Source organism: Salmo salar, chromosome 23 (genome assembly GCF_965601325.2).
Source record: "Salmo salar chromosome 23, fSalSal1, whole genome shotgun sequence".
In the NCBI taxonomy this organism is placed as follows: Eukaryota; Metazoa; Chordata; class Actinopteri; order Salmoniformes; family Salmonidae; genus Salmo; species Salmo salar.
In genome coordinates this window covers 52812066-52830403 of record NC_138313.1, presented here as the reverse complement: position 1 = coordinate 52830403, position 18338 = coordinate 52812066, and the positions used below count along the sequence as shown (strand labels likewise).

Here is an 18338-nt window from a genome sequence, read left to right as displayed (position 1 = left end):
AGTGTATTGTATAGTACTACTGTGGGGAGTGTATTATATAGTACTACTGTGGGGAGTGTATTATATAGTATTCCTGTGGGGAGAGTATGGTATATTATTACTGTGGGGAGTGTATTTTATAGTATTACTGTGGGGAGTGTATTTTATAGTGCTACTGTGGGGAGTGTATTTTATAGTATTCCTGTGGGGAGAGTATGCTATAGTATTACTGTGGGGAGTGTATTTTATAGTATTACTGTAGGGAGTGTATTTTATAGTATTCCTGTGGGGAGAGTATGGTATAGTACTACTTTGGGGAGTGTATTGTATAGTACTACTGTGGGGAGTGTATTTTATAGTATTCCTGTGGGGAGTGTATTGTATAGTACTACTGTGGGGAGTGTATTTTATAGTATTCCTGTGGGGAGTGTATTGTATAGTACTACTGTGAGGAGTGTATTTTATAGTATTCCTGTTGGGAGTGTTATTGTATAGTACTACTGTGGGGAGTGTATTTTATAGTACTACTGTGGGGAGTGTATTATATAGTACTACTGTGGGGAGTGTATTATATAGTACTACTGTGGGGAGTGTATTGTATAGTACTACTGGGTGGAGTGTATTTTATAGTACTACTGTGGGGAGTGTATTTTATAGTACTACTGTGGTGAGTGTATTGTATAGTACTACTGTGAGGAGTGTATTTTATAGTATTCCTGTGGGGAGTGTATTTTATAGTACTACTGTGTGTGTATTGTATAGTATTACTGTGGGGAGTGTATTTTATAGTACTACTGTGGGGAGTGTATTTTATAGTATTCCTGTGGGGAGTGTATTTTATAGTACTACTGTGGTGAGTGTATTTTATAGTATTCCTGTGGTGAGTGTATGGTGCAGTACTGTTGATAGACACTAGATGGGATATGGTGATCAGTTAGTTGTCTTGTCATGTCTTTGGAGGGAATCACGGAAGTGTTGACTTGTTCAATCTTTCTCCAGTTGTTTGCTGATGTTGTCCGGATAAATACAACACACAACATTGGAAAAAGATCGCATGGTAGGAAAAATATAAGATATATCTTATATACAATGACAAATATTGGATGTATACAAAAGTTTTCAGGAATCCAACACCTCTATTCAGGTAGATGATTTGATTTGATGTATATAAGAAATAAATCAGAACCAAAAATATAATGTTATTTGCTACCGAAGTGGAAACTGATTTTCTTTTGTCTTGGATGAGCAAGGTGCATTATGGGTGCACGGTGGGGATGGTCAAGAGGCCTATAGTTTTTTTTATCGTCCTTTCCCCCCCCCCCCATCCAACTTACTTTTTCAGTCACTTTTTCAGTCGATATCGATATATACATATTTTCCAATGAATGAATTAGCCCCAATGCCTTCCTTGTTATAGTTTTAATAATGTAGTATTATTATAGTATTATCCCTGTAGCCCTATATTTTCCATTGCTATTGAGGGACCTCACGTCTTCCTGTTCTGTCATTCGGTTTTTTTCTTGTTCCATTTATCTTTCATCCAAATAGGCCAAAGGCAAATACAGCTATTCGGGTATATTTAAATCCCAATCTGAATTCATAGTTCTGACAAAAAAAACTGGGCATCTTCTGCGGTATGGTCGTCTCTCTAGACCTCTTTACGGGAAAAAGCAACACTGACGAGAATGGGGTCAGAGATAAGTTTAGGTTGACATAACAATGAATTAAACATTAATATCTAAATTATTGATATTCTTTTTTTTGGGGGGGGGGGTGCGAGGCGAACACGGCGCCCTTATGTCTCTTCATCCAGGACTGATGAAAGGATGGGAGAGGCTGTCTCTGCGCGTTCACAAACCCTCCCGTCGCTCTGTTACTGACCGCGGGAGCGCGCAGTGGACCGGATCGGTCCTCTCAAGTCACTCGCGAGAGGTGAAAAACAGCATCCTACACACACAGAGAGAGAAAACATGTTTTCTCCACCGCCTACCTTCACCGTTATCACCGTGGAGAAAAGTCCCAGTAAAGGATTTTACTATGGAAGACGTTAGTTGTTTTTCGACCACTAATCTGTGTTAAAAAGAGGATATAATCCAAAGTGCCCTGTTAGGAAAAAACTACAAGGATTGGGAATTAATATCGGACAGGTAAGGATCAAAAAGTAAACTGGAGATTATTGTTTATCTTACACATTATGACATACATATGATTGTATTTATGCTGTAATGTGTGGACTAGATAGATCATTATCAAATGTAAGCCTATAACGTAAATCCCATCCATTTGAGGTCTACAATTCCTGTTTGATAAAGTCTCATCAGGGAAAAACATAACAGTTTTCTATATTTTACCACAATTGTTGGATACTTTGTTCAGAATGAACTATAATTAATTGGATTAAACTTCAGAGGTTGAAATGACATCGAAAATGTATTTTTGGCGGCATCAAGCAATCCCCGTCGCCCGACGCCGTTTCAGCACCACGGACAGCGAGGCATCTCTTGGTGCGCTCTGCGGTTTGCGCCAAAGCTCTCATTCGCTAACCTCGCTCGCTGGCACCGTTATGTGAAGTGTAAAAAAAAAAAAAAACCGAAATCCACCAAAAACCACTTTCTCATAGTAAAGTTTGAAGACGTGAAATTGTAGCTATACGAATTTATCTGAGTTTGATCGGAATTTGATCGCCCTAAACCTTTTAATAATAATGTCAAAGTAAGTTAAAAGGTTAAATCTGTTGAATCAATCACAGTAATCAACGTTGTATTGTAAACTTGTTCCATAGATGATTTTGTTGTTGTTGACTGTGTTTGTATTTTATCTGCAGGCTGCAGAATCACGAAGCCTCTCTGAGACAGCCTAGCCCTAGTTTACCCACATATTATGCATATTATGTATATTATATATATATATATATATATGTGTCCCATATTCCCAGAGATATGTCTCTACTCTAGCGCTGTACTGCAACAGGATGTATTCATTATGCTAAGGATTAATTCCATGTCGAACATTATGGCTGCCATTTCTAGATCTGTTATAGATGAAGCAGAACAAATCATTGTCTGTGATAAAGCTACATTTCCTGAAGATAATCTGTGTGTGCGTGTACTACAACGAATAAATACATTTAATTTAACATCCCTTTGTCTTCTTCTCAGTTGTTGAAAGAAAATGGCGTCGTGGCGTCTGGTCAGTCTCCTGTCGGTGTGGACCGTTGTGTTGGGTCTGGCTCAGTGTTGCCCAGAACCCTGTAGCTGTCTGGATAAATACGCCCACCAGTTCGCTGACTGTGCCTACAAAGACCTGCTGCTGGTGCCCGTAGGCCTCCCATCTAACGTCACCACCCTCTCTCTCTCCGCCAACAAGATCAAACTCCTGAAGGCCAAGAGCTTTATTAACGTCACCCAGGTGTGTGTGTGTGTGTGTGTGTGTGTGTGTGTGTGTGTGTGTGTGTGTGTGTGTGTGTGTGTGTGTGTGTGTGTGTGTGTGTGTGTGTGTGTGTGTGTGTGTGTGTGTGTGGTGTGTGTGTGTGTGTGTGTGTGTGTGTGTGTGTGTGTGTGTGTGTGTGTGTGTGTGTGTGTGTGTGTGTGTGTGTGTGTGTGTGTGTGTGTGTGTGTGTGTGTGTGTGTGTGTGTGTGTGTGTGTGTGTGTGTGTGTGTGTGTGTGTGTGTGTGTGTGTGTGTGTGTGGTGGCTCGGTTGGTAGAGCATGGTTCATCCAATACCAAGGACCGTGGGTTCGATTCTCCCTGGGGCCACCCATTGTTAAAAACTGTCTGCTAAATATCATATATTATATTACTGGTGTAGTGAAAGACAGATTTGAATGAATAAAGTCTTGTTCTTCAGGTGACTTCCCTATGGCTGGCCCACAACGAGATTGTGACCATGGAGAGGGACACTCTGGCCCCATTGATTCAGCTACGCAACCTGGACCTCAGCTACAATAAGATCATCAGCTTCCCCTGGGAGGACCTGACCAACCTCACCGCCCTTCAGCTGCTCAAGATGAACAACAACGAGATGATCAACCTTCCTAAAGATGCCTTCTCCACTCTCAAAGATCTGAGGTCCCTGAGGATCAACAATAACAAGTTCACTACTATAGTTCAGGGGACCTTCAGCTCTCTGAGCTCCATGTCTCACCTTCAGATCTACAACAACCCTTTCACCTGTTCCTGCAGTCTGGAGTGGCTGAGAGACTGGATCACGGAGTCTAAAATCTCTGTCCCAGAGCAGGACTCTATTGTCTGCGAGGCCCCTGAACATCTGAAAGGGGCCCTGGTGACCAAGATGCCCAAGCTGGACTGCAAGGCCCCGACGGTGTCCATCACCTATCAGCCCAACCTGGACAACACTGAGCTATACGAAGGGTTTATGGTGATCCTCAACTGTGATACCAAGGGAAACCCCAAACCAGAGGTCAGCTGGGAGGTGGTGAATGCAGGGAACCAGAAGTTCACATTCAGTTTGCCCTCTGAGGTCAGCGAGAAGAGCGACTCGCCCATCAACGATAAAACTACCAACGGCCGGTTCCTGGTCTTCCAGAACGGCACTCTGGTCATCCCCCGTGTGAGCAAGAAGGAGGATGGGAACTACAGCTGCTCAGCTGTCAACGACCTCGGTAAAGCAGACAGCACAGCGAAGGTAGTAGTGGCGGGCACCAAGAAACTAGCCATTAACTCCATGCTGGACACCACAGCAGATAAGATCCTCCGTCCGTCCGGTGGAAACAAGCCGGGGCCTAAGATGACCAACAATATCATCGACTGGCCCAAGTCCGACTCTGAGAAGACCAAGAACGTTCCGACTGGGTCGTCTGTTAAATACAGTGATGGCTCAGTGAAGGCTGGCGGGGGCTCAGAGGAGCTACCGTTTACCAGTAAGTGTGGCATCAGCGATGGCACTCAGTACATCTCCAATCACGCATTCAACCTCAGTCTGGATCAGCTGAAGCAGTACACCTTTGATTTCGGCGTCATCGCGTTGGAAGTATCCGAGACCGAAGCCAAAGTCCAGCTGAATCCTCTTCAGCTCCCCAACAGTAAGAACAACCTTCACCTCAGCCACAATGAGAACCTAGAAACCGTTAACAAAGAACCGTTCAGCCTCTATCAAGGCTCAACCAAAACCCCTCTGGACATGCTCTATCTGTGTTTTAACACTGGTAACGGACACTCAGTGGTGCAGTGGTCCCGGATAGAGGAAGGGATCAACACCTATAAGTTCCAGGGCCTACAACCAGGCACAAACTACACCCTGTGTCTGACCTACGGAGGGCAGGACTGTCAGGTCCAGGTAGTCTTCACAACCAGGAAGAAGATTCCTTCTCTGTTAATCATAGTGGTTGTTAGTACCTTCCTGTTGGCGTTGGCTACAATCCCTCTGCTGGGAGCCACATGCTGTCATCTCTTATACAAGTACCAAGGAAAGACTTATAAATTGATCATGAAGGCGGCGCTGAAGAACCCAGATCAAATGGAGAAACAGATGGTCGGAGGCGATTTCGACCCCCGGGCGTCTTTTGTCGAGTTGGAAAAGAATTTCGACCCGAGTGAAATGGAAGACGGCGAGGACGGGGAGGACGGCGAGGACGGAGAGGACGGCGAGGACGGGGAAGAGGTGGAGGGGAGCATGGTTACCGAGTCCATCCCAGGTTCTACTTCTAAATTCGAGGTGGGATCTGAGTACAGCGATAGATTACCGTTGGGGGCGGAGGCGGTGAATATCTCTGAAGACGGAAACGGTAATTACAAAGAGCCAAGTCGCTGAACGGAGCTGTGTGATGCTACTGGGGGAGGGAAGGGAAGGGAAGGGAGTAAAATAGTTACTATCAACTACATTTTTAAACCAAGTAACTCACCTATCATTATTTCACGTAAATATGATAGCCCTGATGAAGGTGGATTAGCTCATTTTACCTCAGAAAGTAAGCGATCAGTTATAACCCAAATAAGAGACTGGGAAAAATAAAAAGTTGTGCAGTAAAAGTAATGGTATTGTGTATATAAAACTTACAACATTCCTCTTACAGTAACAATACTGCAAGCACAGTTTTTCTACAGTTAAAAACAGACCTCTGCTAACTGCAACAACAACAAAAAAATACAAAAAAAAGCATAAGTCATTGAGATGTCCCCTTCATGCAGGGCGTAGGAAGTTGTACGCTTTCACGTCAGCGTCAGTTTCGGTAGGTTGCGGTGTTGTACAACCCAGACGCGGGCGTCAAACGCGTCCACCTCGTTGCGTAACACCAGACCCTTTATTTTTAATTGTTCTGTGAGATTATCAAAAAAAAACGGAAGAAGAAAAAAAAATGACTTTATGTTGTGAAGGCACGTGCTGTGTCTGGGCTAAAACCCAGCTCACTATCAACTGGATGTTGTTTAATGTAATGTGGGGCTCTTCGAGATATGTGTGACTTTAAAAAACTAACGAAACAACAACAGGGGTGCTTGTTATCCTACTGTCTTTATATTCAACGATTCTAAACGTGTCCATCCATGGCATGTCACACACACACACGACGTATTTTCTTCATGTGTGGTTTTAAATTAGCGTAGACTATAGGACTTTAGATATTTTTTAAATGTCGATATGTGATGTAAAAACCCAGTAAAATTGAACGGTTCTCTCTTTTTTTTTTTATATTAAAGTATAGCTAAATGATCCGTCTACAGTATCATTAACTGAGGCGTCAAGGAGCGTCTCGTTGCTGTGAATGTCCTGTCATTTTATGCATAGTGAGTTTTTTGGTGAGCTATTACTGTTCGGACGATGTTGTACAAATATCCCCCGATCTTTCAAGATTTTTTTTATATGATTTTATGTACGTGAAATTAATAAAATATCCCAAAACATTTTTTTTCTAAATTCTCCTATTTCCTGTCATTGAGTCAGAAAACTGTTTTGAACTTCCTTTTAACTCGACGGGGTAAGGTTTGGTACTTGTGTGACTATACACTGCTGTGAATGAAACAATAAAATGCTGTTTATATAGGGACTGGGGCGTTGGCCGTGATTCCGCCTGTTAGCGGTCTATCCACCTGAAGCTTGTTTTGTATCACAGGGAGGTACGGAAACATTGTCTACGGGTGATATGTCTTACTGATATTACAGAGCTATAGCGTGAACAAATGCATTTGTTGGATACGCGTAAGCAAACGGTTTAAAATTGTGCGATGCTGGACTGCTTTATTTTCTCTTCAAATTGTAAAAGGAAAAAAAAAAAAAGTGATTGACACAAAAAGCCTTTTGAATTTATTTATGAACAGAATGATATACTTACCTTTTTGTGCATCAACATTATATAAGCGCTGCTTTTGACCAAACTCACTTGTCATTGCCGCATCACGGGAAATGGACCTGTCCTGCAGGCTGCAGGAGGACAACGTCCGAGCGATACACCTCCCTTTCTTCTCATGGTAGGCTATGGAGCTTACACAATCACACCAAGTATTCTTAGTACTATTCTTCATTAATTTATATCAGTTGTTTTCTTTCCCGATTACATACAATTACATTTATTCCGCATGATTGATTCGTTAAATAGCCTACATAGAAATGTTATAAAAGATTGGCTATGAACAGGTGCGTAATTGTTCACAAACATCAACCATATGGGGGTAAAAAAAAAACATCTTTCAAAACATCAGTATATATCGCTGATAATTTAGCTAAAATATATTTAATATCGAACGTTTCCTGAAAAGCAACATGACAAAGATATGCATTTCCTAACGAAACGAAATCATTTTTGGTTTTCGTTTTACTTGACACACATAAATCGACACGGAAATCTTTCGTCGTCTTTCGTTTTAATTTCATGTTAATCATACATAAATTAATTTATTTCATTCAAAAGCTACTTGAGTTACTGTCACTTTTGAAATGCAATAAGCAGATGATCCTGAAGAGATAAATATTGAAGTAACATTTTCACAACTATAAATTGAGAAAAATAACAATCCAAAAAAAAAACCTATATCAGCGGAATTATAGTAGAGATATTTTATAAGAGGTACAAGATGACCTTTCAGCAAAGAGTTCAAGCAAACAGTTTCATCTCTCTACGTTTTAAATCGCCATTTCATACATTTTCAACATAAAGGTATTATTTATTAGCCTGGAATCAGAATAGAAATGTACCGTTTTGGAACAATTCAATTTGGCTTCCAGCATACAATAGATATTTACACCAGTCAGTGTAACATTGAAAATTAACAGTTACTTTATAATCTTCCATTACAGAGCAGTCTGTATATTAATAAATAGTTACATTCTAACCACTTATACATGGTCAAACTAGCCTGGATTCCAAGATGATACGTTCTGTTTCCAGTGGTAAAATGGAGTGTATCAGTTAGGTTTCCAGGCTATGGTCAGACAGGAGTTCAGTGTCACACTACCTTTCCTGTGCCACTATGTAGCACTACCTTGGACCAGGGCTGATAAGTAGTGCACTATATAGGAACTAAGGTACCATTTAGGACACAAGCCCTTAGACAGGTAGAAGACAGACTTCCTGAGGCACTGAGCTAGAAGGTCTACGACGTTTAGATCTAATCCTTCCATTTTTCTAAACAAAATAATAAAAAAAAAAAAAAAAATTGATTGATTGATTCAATGGGGAAACTTGCATGAAAAACAGAGGCAAGGACACAAAACTCAAGTCAGAATACCTACGGGCCATAAGTAAACTTAACTTGAACGAATGTAGTCAGATCAATGCATAGACATCTACAGTCATAATCTGCCCAAGAGCCATCCATACAACAACAAAGGCCATTCCAATTCAGTCAATTCTGCTAGTAAAAATTTAATTCCAATTCCAATTTTCCCTCATTGAAAATCAATAAGGAAATGTATATTTTAAAAGGTGCAGTATTGAGCTCTCCCATTTCCTTGTTACTAAAAGTGACAAAACAAGCAGAGTAGAGAAGCGTTATACCATGTGACCAACTTGTTTACGGTATGTACTGACGTGCAACTGATGCACACACACACACACACTACACGCTAATGTTTTTAAATTTATATAAATTGTAAAATATTTTGTCTGTAATGTCTTTTTTTCGTTATGTCAGACCCCCAGTTAAACTAGCTGTCTCCATGGTGTCAGACCCCCAGTTAGACTAGCTGTCTCCATGGTGTCAGACCCCAGTTAGACTAGCTGTCTCCATGGTATCAGACCCCAGTAAGACTAGCTGTCTCCATGGTATCAGACCCCAGTAAGACTAGCTGTCTCCATGGTATCAGACCCCAGTTAGACTAGCTGTCTCCATGGTATCAGACCCCCAGTTAGACTAGCTGTCTCCATGGTATCAGACCCCAGTTAGACTAGCTGTCTCCATGGTATCAGACCCCAGTTAAACTAGCTGTCTCCATGGTATCAGACCCCCAGTTAGACTAGCTGTCTCCATGGTATCAGACCCCAGTTAGACTAGCTGTCTCCATGGTATCAGACCCCAGTTAAACTAGCTGTCTCCATGGTATCAGACCCCAGTTAGACTAGCTGTCTCCATGGTATCAGACCCCAGTTAAACTAGCTGTCTCCATGGTATCAGACCCCAGTTAGACTAGCTGTCTCCATGGTGTCAGACCCCAGTTAGACTAGCTGTCTCCATGGTATCAGACCCCAGTTAGACTAGCTGTCTCCATGGTATCAGACCCCAGTTAGACTAGCTGTCTCCATGGTGTCAGACCCCAGTTAGACTAGCTGTCTCCATGGTGTCAGACCCCAGTTAGACTAGCTGTCTCCATGGCGTCAGACCCCAGTTAGACTAGCTGTCTCCATGGCATCAGACCCCAGTTAGACTAGCTGTCTCCATGGTATCAGACCCCCAGTTAGACTAGCTGTCTCCATGGTGTCAGACCCCAGTTAGACTAGCTGTCTCCATGGCATCAGACCCCAGTTAGACTAGCTGTCTCCATGGTGTCAGACCCCAGTTAGACTAGCTGTCTCCATGGTGTCAGACCCCAGTTAGACTAGCTGTCTCCATGGTATCAGACCCCCAGTTAGACTAGCTGTCTCCATAGTGTCAGACCCCAGTTAGACTAGCTGTCTCCATGGTGTCAGACCCCCAGTTAGACTAGCTGTCTCCATGGTATCAGACCCCAGTTAGACTAGCTGTCTCCATGGCATCAGACCCCAGTTAGACTAGCTGTCTCCATGGTATCAGACCCCAGTTAGACTAGCTGTCTCCATGGTGTCAGACCCCAGTTAGACTAGCTGTCTCCATGGTATCAGACCCCAGTTAGACTAGCTGTCTCCATGGTGTCAGACCCCAGTTAGACTAGCTGTCTCCATGGCGTCAGACCCCAGTTAGACTAGCTGTCTCCATGGCGTCAGACCCCAGTTAGACTAGCTGTCTCCATGGTATCAGACCCCAGTTAGACTAGCTGTCTCCATGGTATCAGACCCCAGTTAGACTAGCTGTCTCCATGGTGTCAGACCCCAGTTAGACTAGCTGTCTCCATGGTGTCAGACCCCAGTTAGACTAGCTGTCTCCATGGCGTCAGACCCCAGTTAGACTAGCTGTCTCCATGGCGTCAGACCCCAGTTAGACTAGCTGTCTCCATGGCGTCAGACCCCAGTTAGACTAGCTGTCTCCATGGCGTCAGACCCCAGTTAGACTAGCTGTCTCCATGGCGTCAGACCCCAGTTAGACTAGCTGTCTCCATGGCGTCAGACCCCAGTTAGACTAGCTGTCTCCATGGCGTTAGACCCCAGTTAGACTAGCTGTCTCCATGGTATCAGACCCCAGTTAGACTAGCTGTCTCCATGGTATCAGACCCCAGTTAGACTAGCTGTCTCCACGGTATCAGACCCCAGTTAGACTAGCTGTCTCCATGGTATCAGACCCCAGTTAGACTAGCTGTCTCCATGGTATCAGACCCCAGTTAGACTAGCTGTCTCCATGGTATCAGACCCCAGTTAGACTAGCTGTCTCCATGGTATCAGACCCCAGTTAGACTAGCTGTCTCCATGGTATCAGACCTCAGTTAGACTAGCTGTCTCCATGGTATCAGACCCCAGTTAGACTAGCTGTCTCCATGGTATCAGACCCCAGTTAGACTAGCTGTCTCCATGGTATCAGACCCCAGTTAGACTAGCTGTCTCCATGGTATCAGACCCCAGTTAGACTAGCTGTCTCCATGGTATCAGACCCCAGTTAGACTAGCTGTCTCCATGGTATCAGACCCCAGTTAGACTAGCTGTCTCCATGGTATCAGACCTCAGTTAGACTAGCTGTCTCCATGGTATCAGACCCCAGTTAGACTAGCTGTCTCCATGGTATCAGACCCCAGTTAGACTAGCTGTCTCCATGGCATTAGACCCCAGTTAGACTAGCTGTCTCCATGGTATCAGACCACAGTTAGACTAGCTGTCTCCATGGTATCAGACCCCAGTTAGACTAGCTGTCTCCATGGTATCAGACCCCAGTTAGACTAGCTGTCTCCATGGTATCAGACCCCAGTTAGACTAACTGTCTCCGTCTGTGTCGGCTAATGGGGATCATAATAAATCTAAACCGTCTAAACCACTGTGAAATATCTTTAAAGAAGCAAAAAATCTTGTTTGAGGCTGGTGTACAAAACCGAAACTTAAGAACGGGAAGCGTAGAAATAGCACACAGAACAGACTGGCTTTCAATGTGAATGACAGATCTATGACTCACAATTCTATGGGAATTTGGTCAGGTCACCCCCCCCCCCCCCCAAAAAAAAAAAAAAAGTTACATAATGTGGCTTTAAATTTCAGTTTGCTTCCTGAATTGGAATGGAATTGACCCCCAAGCCTGAGAGACACCTTCAGTCTCAGTTAGTCACTGCCTCCGTTTCCTTCCCTGCCTCCGTGTTTCCTGCCTCCTTCTTGATCCCCTCCTTCGCAGCCCAGTTGGGTGTTCCGTTGAAGAAGCTCTCGCTCCTCTGAAGCTGGAAGTGCTTCCTTGAGCCCACCAGCGACGGGTTGTTGACCAGGGTGTAGAGGAGCTGCCAGTGGCCCCGTGCCCGCTTAGAGATGGATACTTTATGCTGCAGCTTCTTCTCCTGATTGACTAGCTGGATGCCTGGGGGAGAGAGACACACAGAGAGTATCTATATGGTTCACAGAATGAGTAGACAGACACAGAGTATCATTTTACATTTACATTTTTAGTCATTTAGCAGACGCTCTTATCCAGAGCGACTTACAGTAGTGAATGCATACATTCCATACATTTTTTTTTTTCCTCCTTTGCTGGTCCCCCATGGGAATTGAACCCACAACCCTGGCGTTGCAAACACCGTGCTCTACCAACTGAGCTAAAGGGAAGGCTAGTATCTATATGGTTCACAGAATGAGTAGACAGACACACAGAGATGTTCAGACCGACACACAGAGATGTTCAGACAGACACACAGAGATGTTCAGACAGACACACAGAGAGATGTTCAGACAGACACACAGAGATGTTCAGACCGACACACAGAGATGTTCAGACCGACACACAGAGATGTTCAGACCGACACACAGAGATGTTCAGACCGACACACAGAGATGTTCAGACCGACACACAGAGATGTTCAGACCGACACACAGAGATGTTCAGACCGACACACAGAGAGATGTTCAGACCGACACACAGAGAGATGTTCAGACCGACACACAGAGAGATGTTCAGACCGACACACAGAGAGATGTTCAGACAGACACAGAGAGATGTTCAGACAGACACAGAGAGATGTTCAGACAGACACAGAGAGATGTTCAGACAGACACACAGAGATGTTCAGACCGACACACAGAGATGTTCAGACAGACACAGAGAGATGTTCAGACAGACACAGAGAGATGTTCAGACCGACACACAGAGATGTTCAGACAGACACAGAGAGATGTTCAGACCGACACAGATCTTATAACTTCATTTAGGAAAACCTGTCTTTTGGATAAGGGTTAAAGCATTTGGAAGCCAGTAGGGAGCTACACAATTACAAAACCGGGGGGGGGGGAAAAAAGCAATAACACAAAGCAATCCTATTGCAATCCTGTGAGCTATAGCAGCAGCAAGGTAGGACCATATTGAGCTGAACATTAACACATTGGCTTGCGTCTCAAATGGGACCCTATTCCGTATGGAGTGCGGTAAGGGGCTCCGGTCTAAAGTAGTGCACTATATAGGCAATAGGGTGCCATTTGGAATAAGGCCACTGAATCCTCCCTCTGGGCCCCATACATATGAACCAGTCTATTACAGCAGACCATCTGTGTAATCAACAGCTCTAGTGATAATCTCCGCAATACAACAGATGATCACTGACGATGAGGAGGAGGATGAGGAGGATGACAACGACGCATTACAGTCAACATACAGACAAGCAACGGCAGTTCATTTATTGGCTTGTTGAACTCTACATTACCCAGATGTCCTACTGGATAAAACTACATTACCCAGATGTCCTACTGGATAAAACTACATTACCCAGACATCCTACTTAATAAAAACTACATTACCCAGACGTCCTACTGAATAAAACTACATTACCCAGACGTCCTACTGAATAAAAACTACATTACCCAGACATCATACTGAATAAAAACGACATTACCCAGACATCCTACTGAATAAAAACTACATTACCCAGACGTCATACTGAATAAAAACTACATTACCCAGACATCCTATTGGATAAGAAAGCTCTACATTACCCAGAAATCCTACTGAATAAAAATAAAATACCTCCATGGAGGAATCCTGTGGCTACATCTACCTTCAGTGACCACACCCTCAGTCACTCAGCGTGTCAAAATGAACAACCAGTCTAACTGAACATCTACAATTAACGGGCCGTCCCAACACCAGTTGAACCAATTAACGGGCCGTCCCAACACCAGTTGAACCCATTAACGGGCCGTCCCAACACCAGTTGAACCAATTAACGGGCCGTCCCAACACCAGTTGAACCCATTAACGGGCCGTCCCAACACCAGTTGAACCCATTGACGGGCCGTCCCAACACCAGTTGAACCCATTAACGGGCCGTCCCAACACCAGGTGAACCCATTAACGGGCCGTCCCAACACCAGTTGAACCAATTAACGGGCCGTCCCAACACCAGTTGAACCCATTAACGGGCCGTCCCAACACCAGTTGAACCCATTAACGGGCCGTCCCAACACCAGTTGAACCCATTAACGGGCCTTCCCAACACCAGTTGAACCCATTAACGGGCCGTCCCAACACCAGTTGAACCCATTAACGGGCCGTCCCAACACCAGTTGAACCCATTAACGGGCCGTCCCAACCCCAGTTGAACCAATTAACGGGCCGTCCCAACCCCAGTTGAACCAATTAACGGGCCGTCCCAACCCCAGTTGAACCAATTAACGGGCCGTCCCAACCCCAGTTGAACCAATTAACGGGCCGTCCCAACACCAGTTTAACCAATTAACGGGCCGTCCCAACCCCAGTTTAACTGAGTATACAGCTGTAAGACGTGTTTGTCTTCCATAGTGACAGCCTCCGAGATGAATAGAACATAAACGTGGGCACAAGGCTGAACAGAGCAGAGTGTCGGGCGTTTATGCGTGGGCACACTTCACCGTAAGGACAGATGAATCGTTGATTACAGATCTGATCGAGGAGAGGCATCAGGACCAGGGTGTAAATTAAACCACATTATACTCATGCCAGCTTTCTGCTTCCTACAATTTTCTACTGTACGTGACAGACAGTGGTATGAGACAATTATATATTAGGTTGGACAGCAGGTCATTCAAGACATAATTGTCCACTAGTCGCCATTTTTTCTTAAGAGACAGCAGTCAGACGTTAGATGTCAGGCGTTGAGGGGGGCGCGTCGGAGCGTTGAGGGGGGGGGGCGCGTCGGAGCGTTGAGAGGGGGGGCGCGTCGGAGCGTTGAGAGGGGGGCGCGTCGGAGCGTTGAGAGGGGGGCGCGTCGGAGCGTTGAGTGGGGGGCGCGTCGGAGCGTTGAGGGGGGGGCGCGTCGGTGCGTTGAGAGAGACAGACAGGACTAGTACTGTCACGTCCTGGCCAGTATAAGGGTTAATTGTCATTTTAGTTTGGTCAGGACGTGGCAGAGGGTATTTGTTTTATGTGGTTCGGGGTGGTGTTTTGGTAAAAGGGCGTTTGATTTAGTATTTCCGGGTTTTGGTTTAGGATCTATGTAATTCTATGTTGAGTCTAGTGTGTCTGTTTCTATGTTTGGGTTCATTGGGGTTGGGACTCTCAATTGAAGGCAGGTGTTGTCTATTTGCCTTTGATTGAGAGTCCCATATATGAGGCTGTGTTTGTGTTTGTCTGTTGTAGGAGATTGTTTTTGCACTGCGTTAGGATAGCCTGCAAAACTGTTGCACTGTCATTGTTTATTGTTTTTTTGTATAGTGTTCACGTGAGCGATTAATTAAATTCAAAGATGAACACGACATCCGCTGCGTATTGGTCTACATTTTCAGACGACGATTTCGCTATATCGTCAGAAGACGCAGACAGCCGTGACAAGTACACCACCACTAGAGGAAGAATACAGGACTAGTACAGACCTTCCTCTTCGTCTCTTGCCTTCTTTTCGGCCCCGTCCTGCCTGGCAAACTGCAGCATCATCCCGCAGAAGGCCTTCATCACCGGGTGACTCTGACTCACTTCAATCTTCAGATAGTGAGCGTAGCAACGATAGGCTGTTAGAGAGACACAGGGACAGAGGGGAGATCACAATCACTGGGCTAAAAGCAATAGAAACTTATGTAGTCGTTATAAAGGCTTTATGAATGCTAAAATTGGGGCCCACAGTAAAGATTTACGTCTTATACACATTTGCTCATCTCCAGATAGCTAGGTGGACCAGTCATAGTCAGTCCATTCACCTCCAGATAGCTATGTGGACCAGTCATAGTCAGTCCATTCATCTCCAGATAGCTAGGTGGACCAGTCATAGTCAGTACATTCATCTCCAGATAGCTAGGTGGACCAGTCATAGTCAGTACATTCATCTCCAGATAGCTAGGTGGACCAGTCATAGTCAGTACATTCATCTCCAGATAGCTAGGTGGACCAGTCATAGTCAGTCCATTCATCTCCAGATAGCTAGGTGGACCAGTCATAGTCAGTACATTCATCTCCAGATAGCTAGGTGGACCAGTCATAGTCAGTCCATTCATCTCCAGATAGCTAGGTGGACCAGTCATAGTCAGTCCATTCATCTCCAGATAGCTAGGTGGACCAGTCATAGTCAGTACATTCATCTCCAGATAGCTAGGTGGACCAGTCATAGTCAGTCCATTCATCTCCAGATAGCTAGGTGGACCAGTCATAGTCAGTACATTCATCTCCAGATAGCTAGGTGGGACAACCACATATCACAGTCATAGGTAAGTACATTTTTCCTCAATAAAGGAAATATATCTAATCTGTCAAACTAAACTATTAAACTCATCAAAGTCAGAGCTAGAAGTGTAAAACAAAGTGGCTACTTTGAAGAGTCTTTTGATTTGTTTCACACTTTTAGTGTCGTCTTTCAGATGGGACATTAAACGGGTGTCCTGACTCTCTGTAGTCACTAAAGATCCCATGGTACTTATCGTTAGAGTAGGGGTGTTAACCCCTGGTGTCCTGGCTAAACTCCCAATCTGTCCCTCATACCATCACGGCCACCTAATCATCCCCAGCTTCCAATTGGCTCATTAATCCCACCTCCTCTCCCCTGTAACTATTCCCCAGGTCGTTGCTGCAAATGAGAACATGTTCTCAGTCAACTTACCTGGTAAAATAAAATAAAAACAGTTTTTTGGTTACTACATGATTCCATATGTGTTATTTCATAGTGTTGATGTCCTCACTATTATTCTACAATGTTGAAAATAGTAAAAATAAAGAAAACCCCTGGAATGAGTAGGTATGTCCAAACTTTTAACTGCTACTGTTGAAGTAGGAAGTTTACATATAATACATTTAAACAATTCCTGACATTTAATCCTAGTAAAAATTCCCTGTCTTTAGTCAGTTAGGATCACCACTTTATTTTAAGAATGTCAGAATAATAGTAGAGAGAATGATTTATTTCAGCTTTTATTTCCTTCTTCAAATTCCCAGTGGGTCAAAAGTTCACATACACTCAATTAGTATTTGGTAGCATTGCCATTAAATTGTTTAACTTGGGTCAAACGTTTTGGGTAGCCGTTCCACAAGCTTCCCAAAATAAGTTGGGTGAATTTTGGCCCATTCCTCCTGAGAGCTGGTGTAACTGAGTCAGGTTTGTAGGCCTCCTTGCTCGCACACACTTTTTCAGTTCTGCCCACACATTTTGTATAAGATTGAGGTCAGGGCTTTGTGATGGCCACTCCAATACCTTGACTTTGTTGTCCTTAAGCCACAACTTTGGAAGTATGCTTGGGGTCATTGTCCATTTGGAAGACCCATTTGCAACCAAGCTTTAACTTCCTGACTGATGTCTAGAGATGTTGCTGCAATATACCCACATAATTTTCCTCCCTCATGATGCCATCTATTTTGTGAAGTGGACCAGACCCTCCTGCAGCAAAGCACCGCCACAACATGATGCTGCTACCCCCATGCTTCACGGTTGGGATGATGTTCTTCGGCTTTCAAGCCTCCCCCTTTTTCCTCCAAACATAACGATGGTCATTATGCCCAAACAGTTCTATTGTTGTGTTTCATCAGACCAGACATTTTTCCAAAAAGTACTATCTTTGTCCCCATGTGCAGTTGCAAACTGTAGTCTGGCATTTTTATGGCGGTTTGGGAGCAGTGGCTTCTTCCTTGCTGAGCTGCCTTTCAGGTTATGTTGATATAGGACTCGTTTTACTGTGGATATAGATACTTTTGTACCTGTTTCCTCCAGCATCTTCACAAGGTCCTTTGCTGTTGTTCTGGGATTGATTTGCACTTTTCACACCAAAGTACGTTCATCTCTAGGAGACAGAACGCATCTCCTTTCTGAGCGGTATGACGGCTGCGTGGTCCCATGGTGTTTATACTTGGGTACTATTGTTTGTACAGATGAAGGATGAACCAGACTTGTGGAGGTCTACAATTTTTTTCTGAGGTCTTGGCTGATTTCTTTTGATTTTCCCATGATGTCAAGCAAAGAGGCACTGAGTTTGAAGGTAGGCCTTGAAATACATCCACAGGTACACCTCCATTTGACTCAAATGATATCAATTAGCCTATCAGAAGCTTCTAAAGCCATGACATCATTTTCTGGAATTTTCCAAGCTGTTTAAAGGCACAGTCAACTTAGTGTATGTAAACTTCTGACCCACTGGAATTGTGATACAGTGAATTTTAAGTGAAATAATTTGTCTGTAAACAATTGTTGGAAAAATTACTTGTGTCATGCA

General features: G+C 44.0%; 2 protein-coding genes across 2 annotated transcripts in view; one reads left to right on the top strand and one right to left on the bottom strand.

The window, feature by feature from the left end:
- The first annotated feature begins 1821 nt into the window (after window positions 1–1821).
- On the top strand, window positions 1822–6837 carry islr2 (immunoglobulin superfamily containing leucine-rich repeat 2). Its single transcript, XM_014170434.3, has 3 exons — window positions 1822–2126; window positions 3138–3387; window positions 3827–6837. The coding sequence occupies exons 2-3, from the start codon at window positions 3151–3153 to the stop codon at window positions 5747–5749; spliced, it is 2160 nt and encodes a 719-aa protein (XP_014025909.3). The 5' UTR covers window positions 1822–2126; window positions 3138–3150; the 3' UTR covers window positions 5750–6837.
- A 938-nt stretch (window positions 6838–7775) lies between these two features.
- Window positions 7776–18338, bottom strand: part of stra6 (signaling receptor and transporter of retinol STRA6) — a 71463-nt gene continuing 60900 nt past the window's right edge. Inside the window, exons 17-18 of the mRNA XM_082968228.1 lie at window positions 15525–15659; window positions 7776–12048 (exon numbers count right to left, since the gene is read on the bottom strand). Coding sequence (XP_082824354.1) covers window positions 11798–12048; window positions 15525–15659 — 386 coding nt within the window. The 3' untranslated portion in view covers window positions 7776–11797. The remainder of the gene's footprint in view (window positions 12049–15524; window positions 15660–18338) is intronic.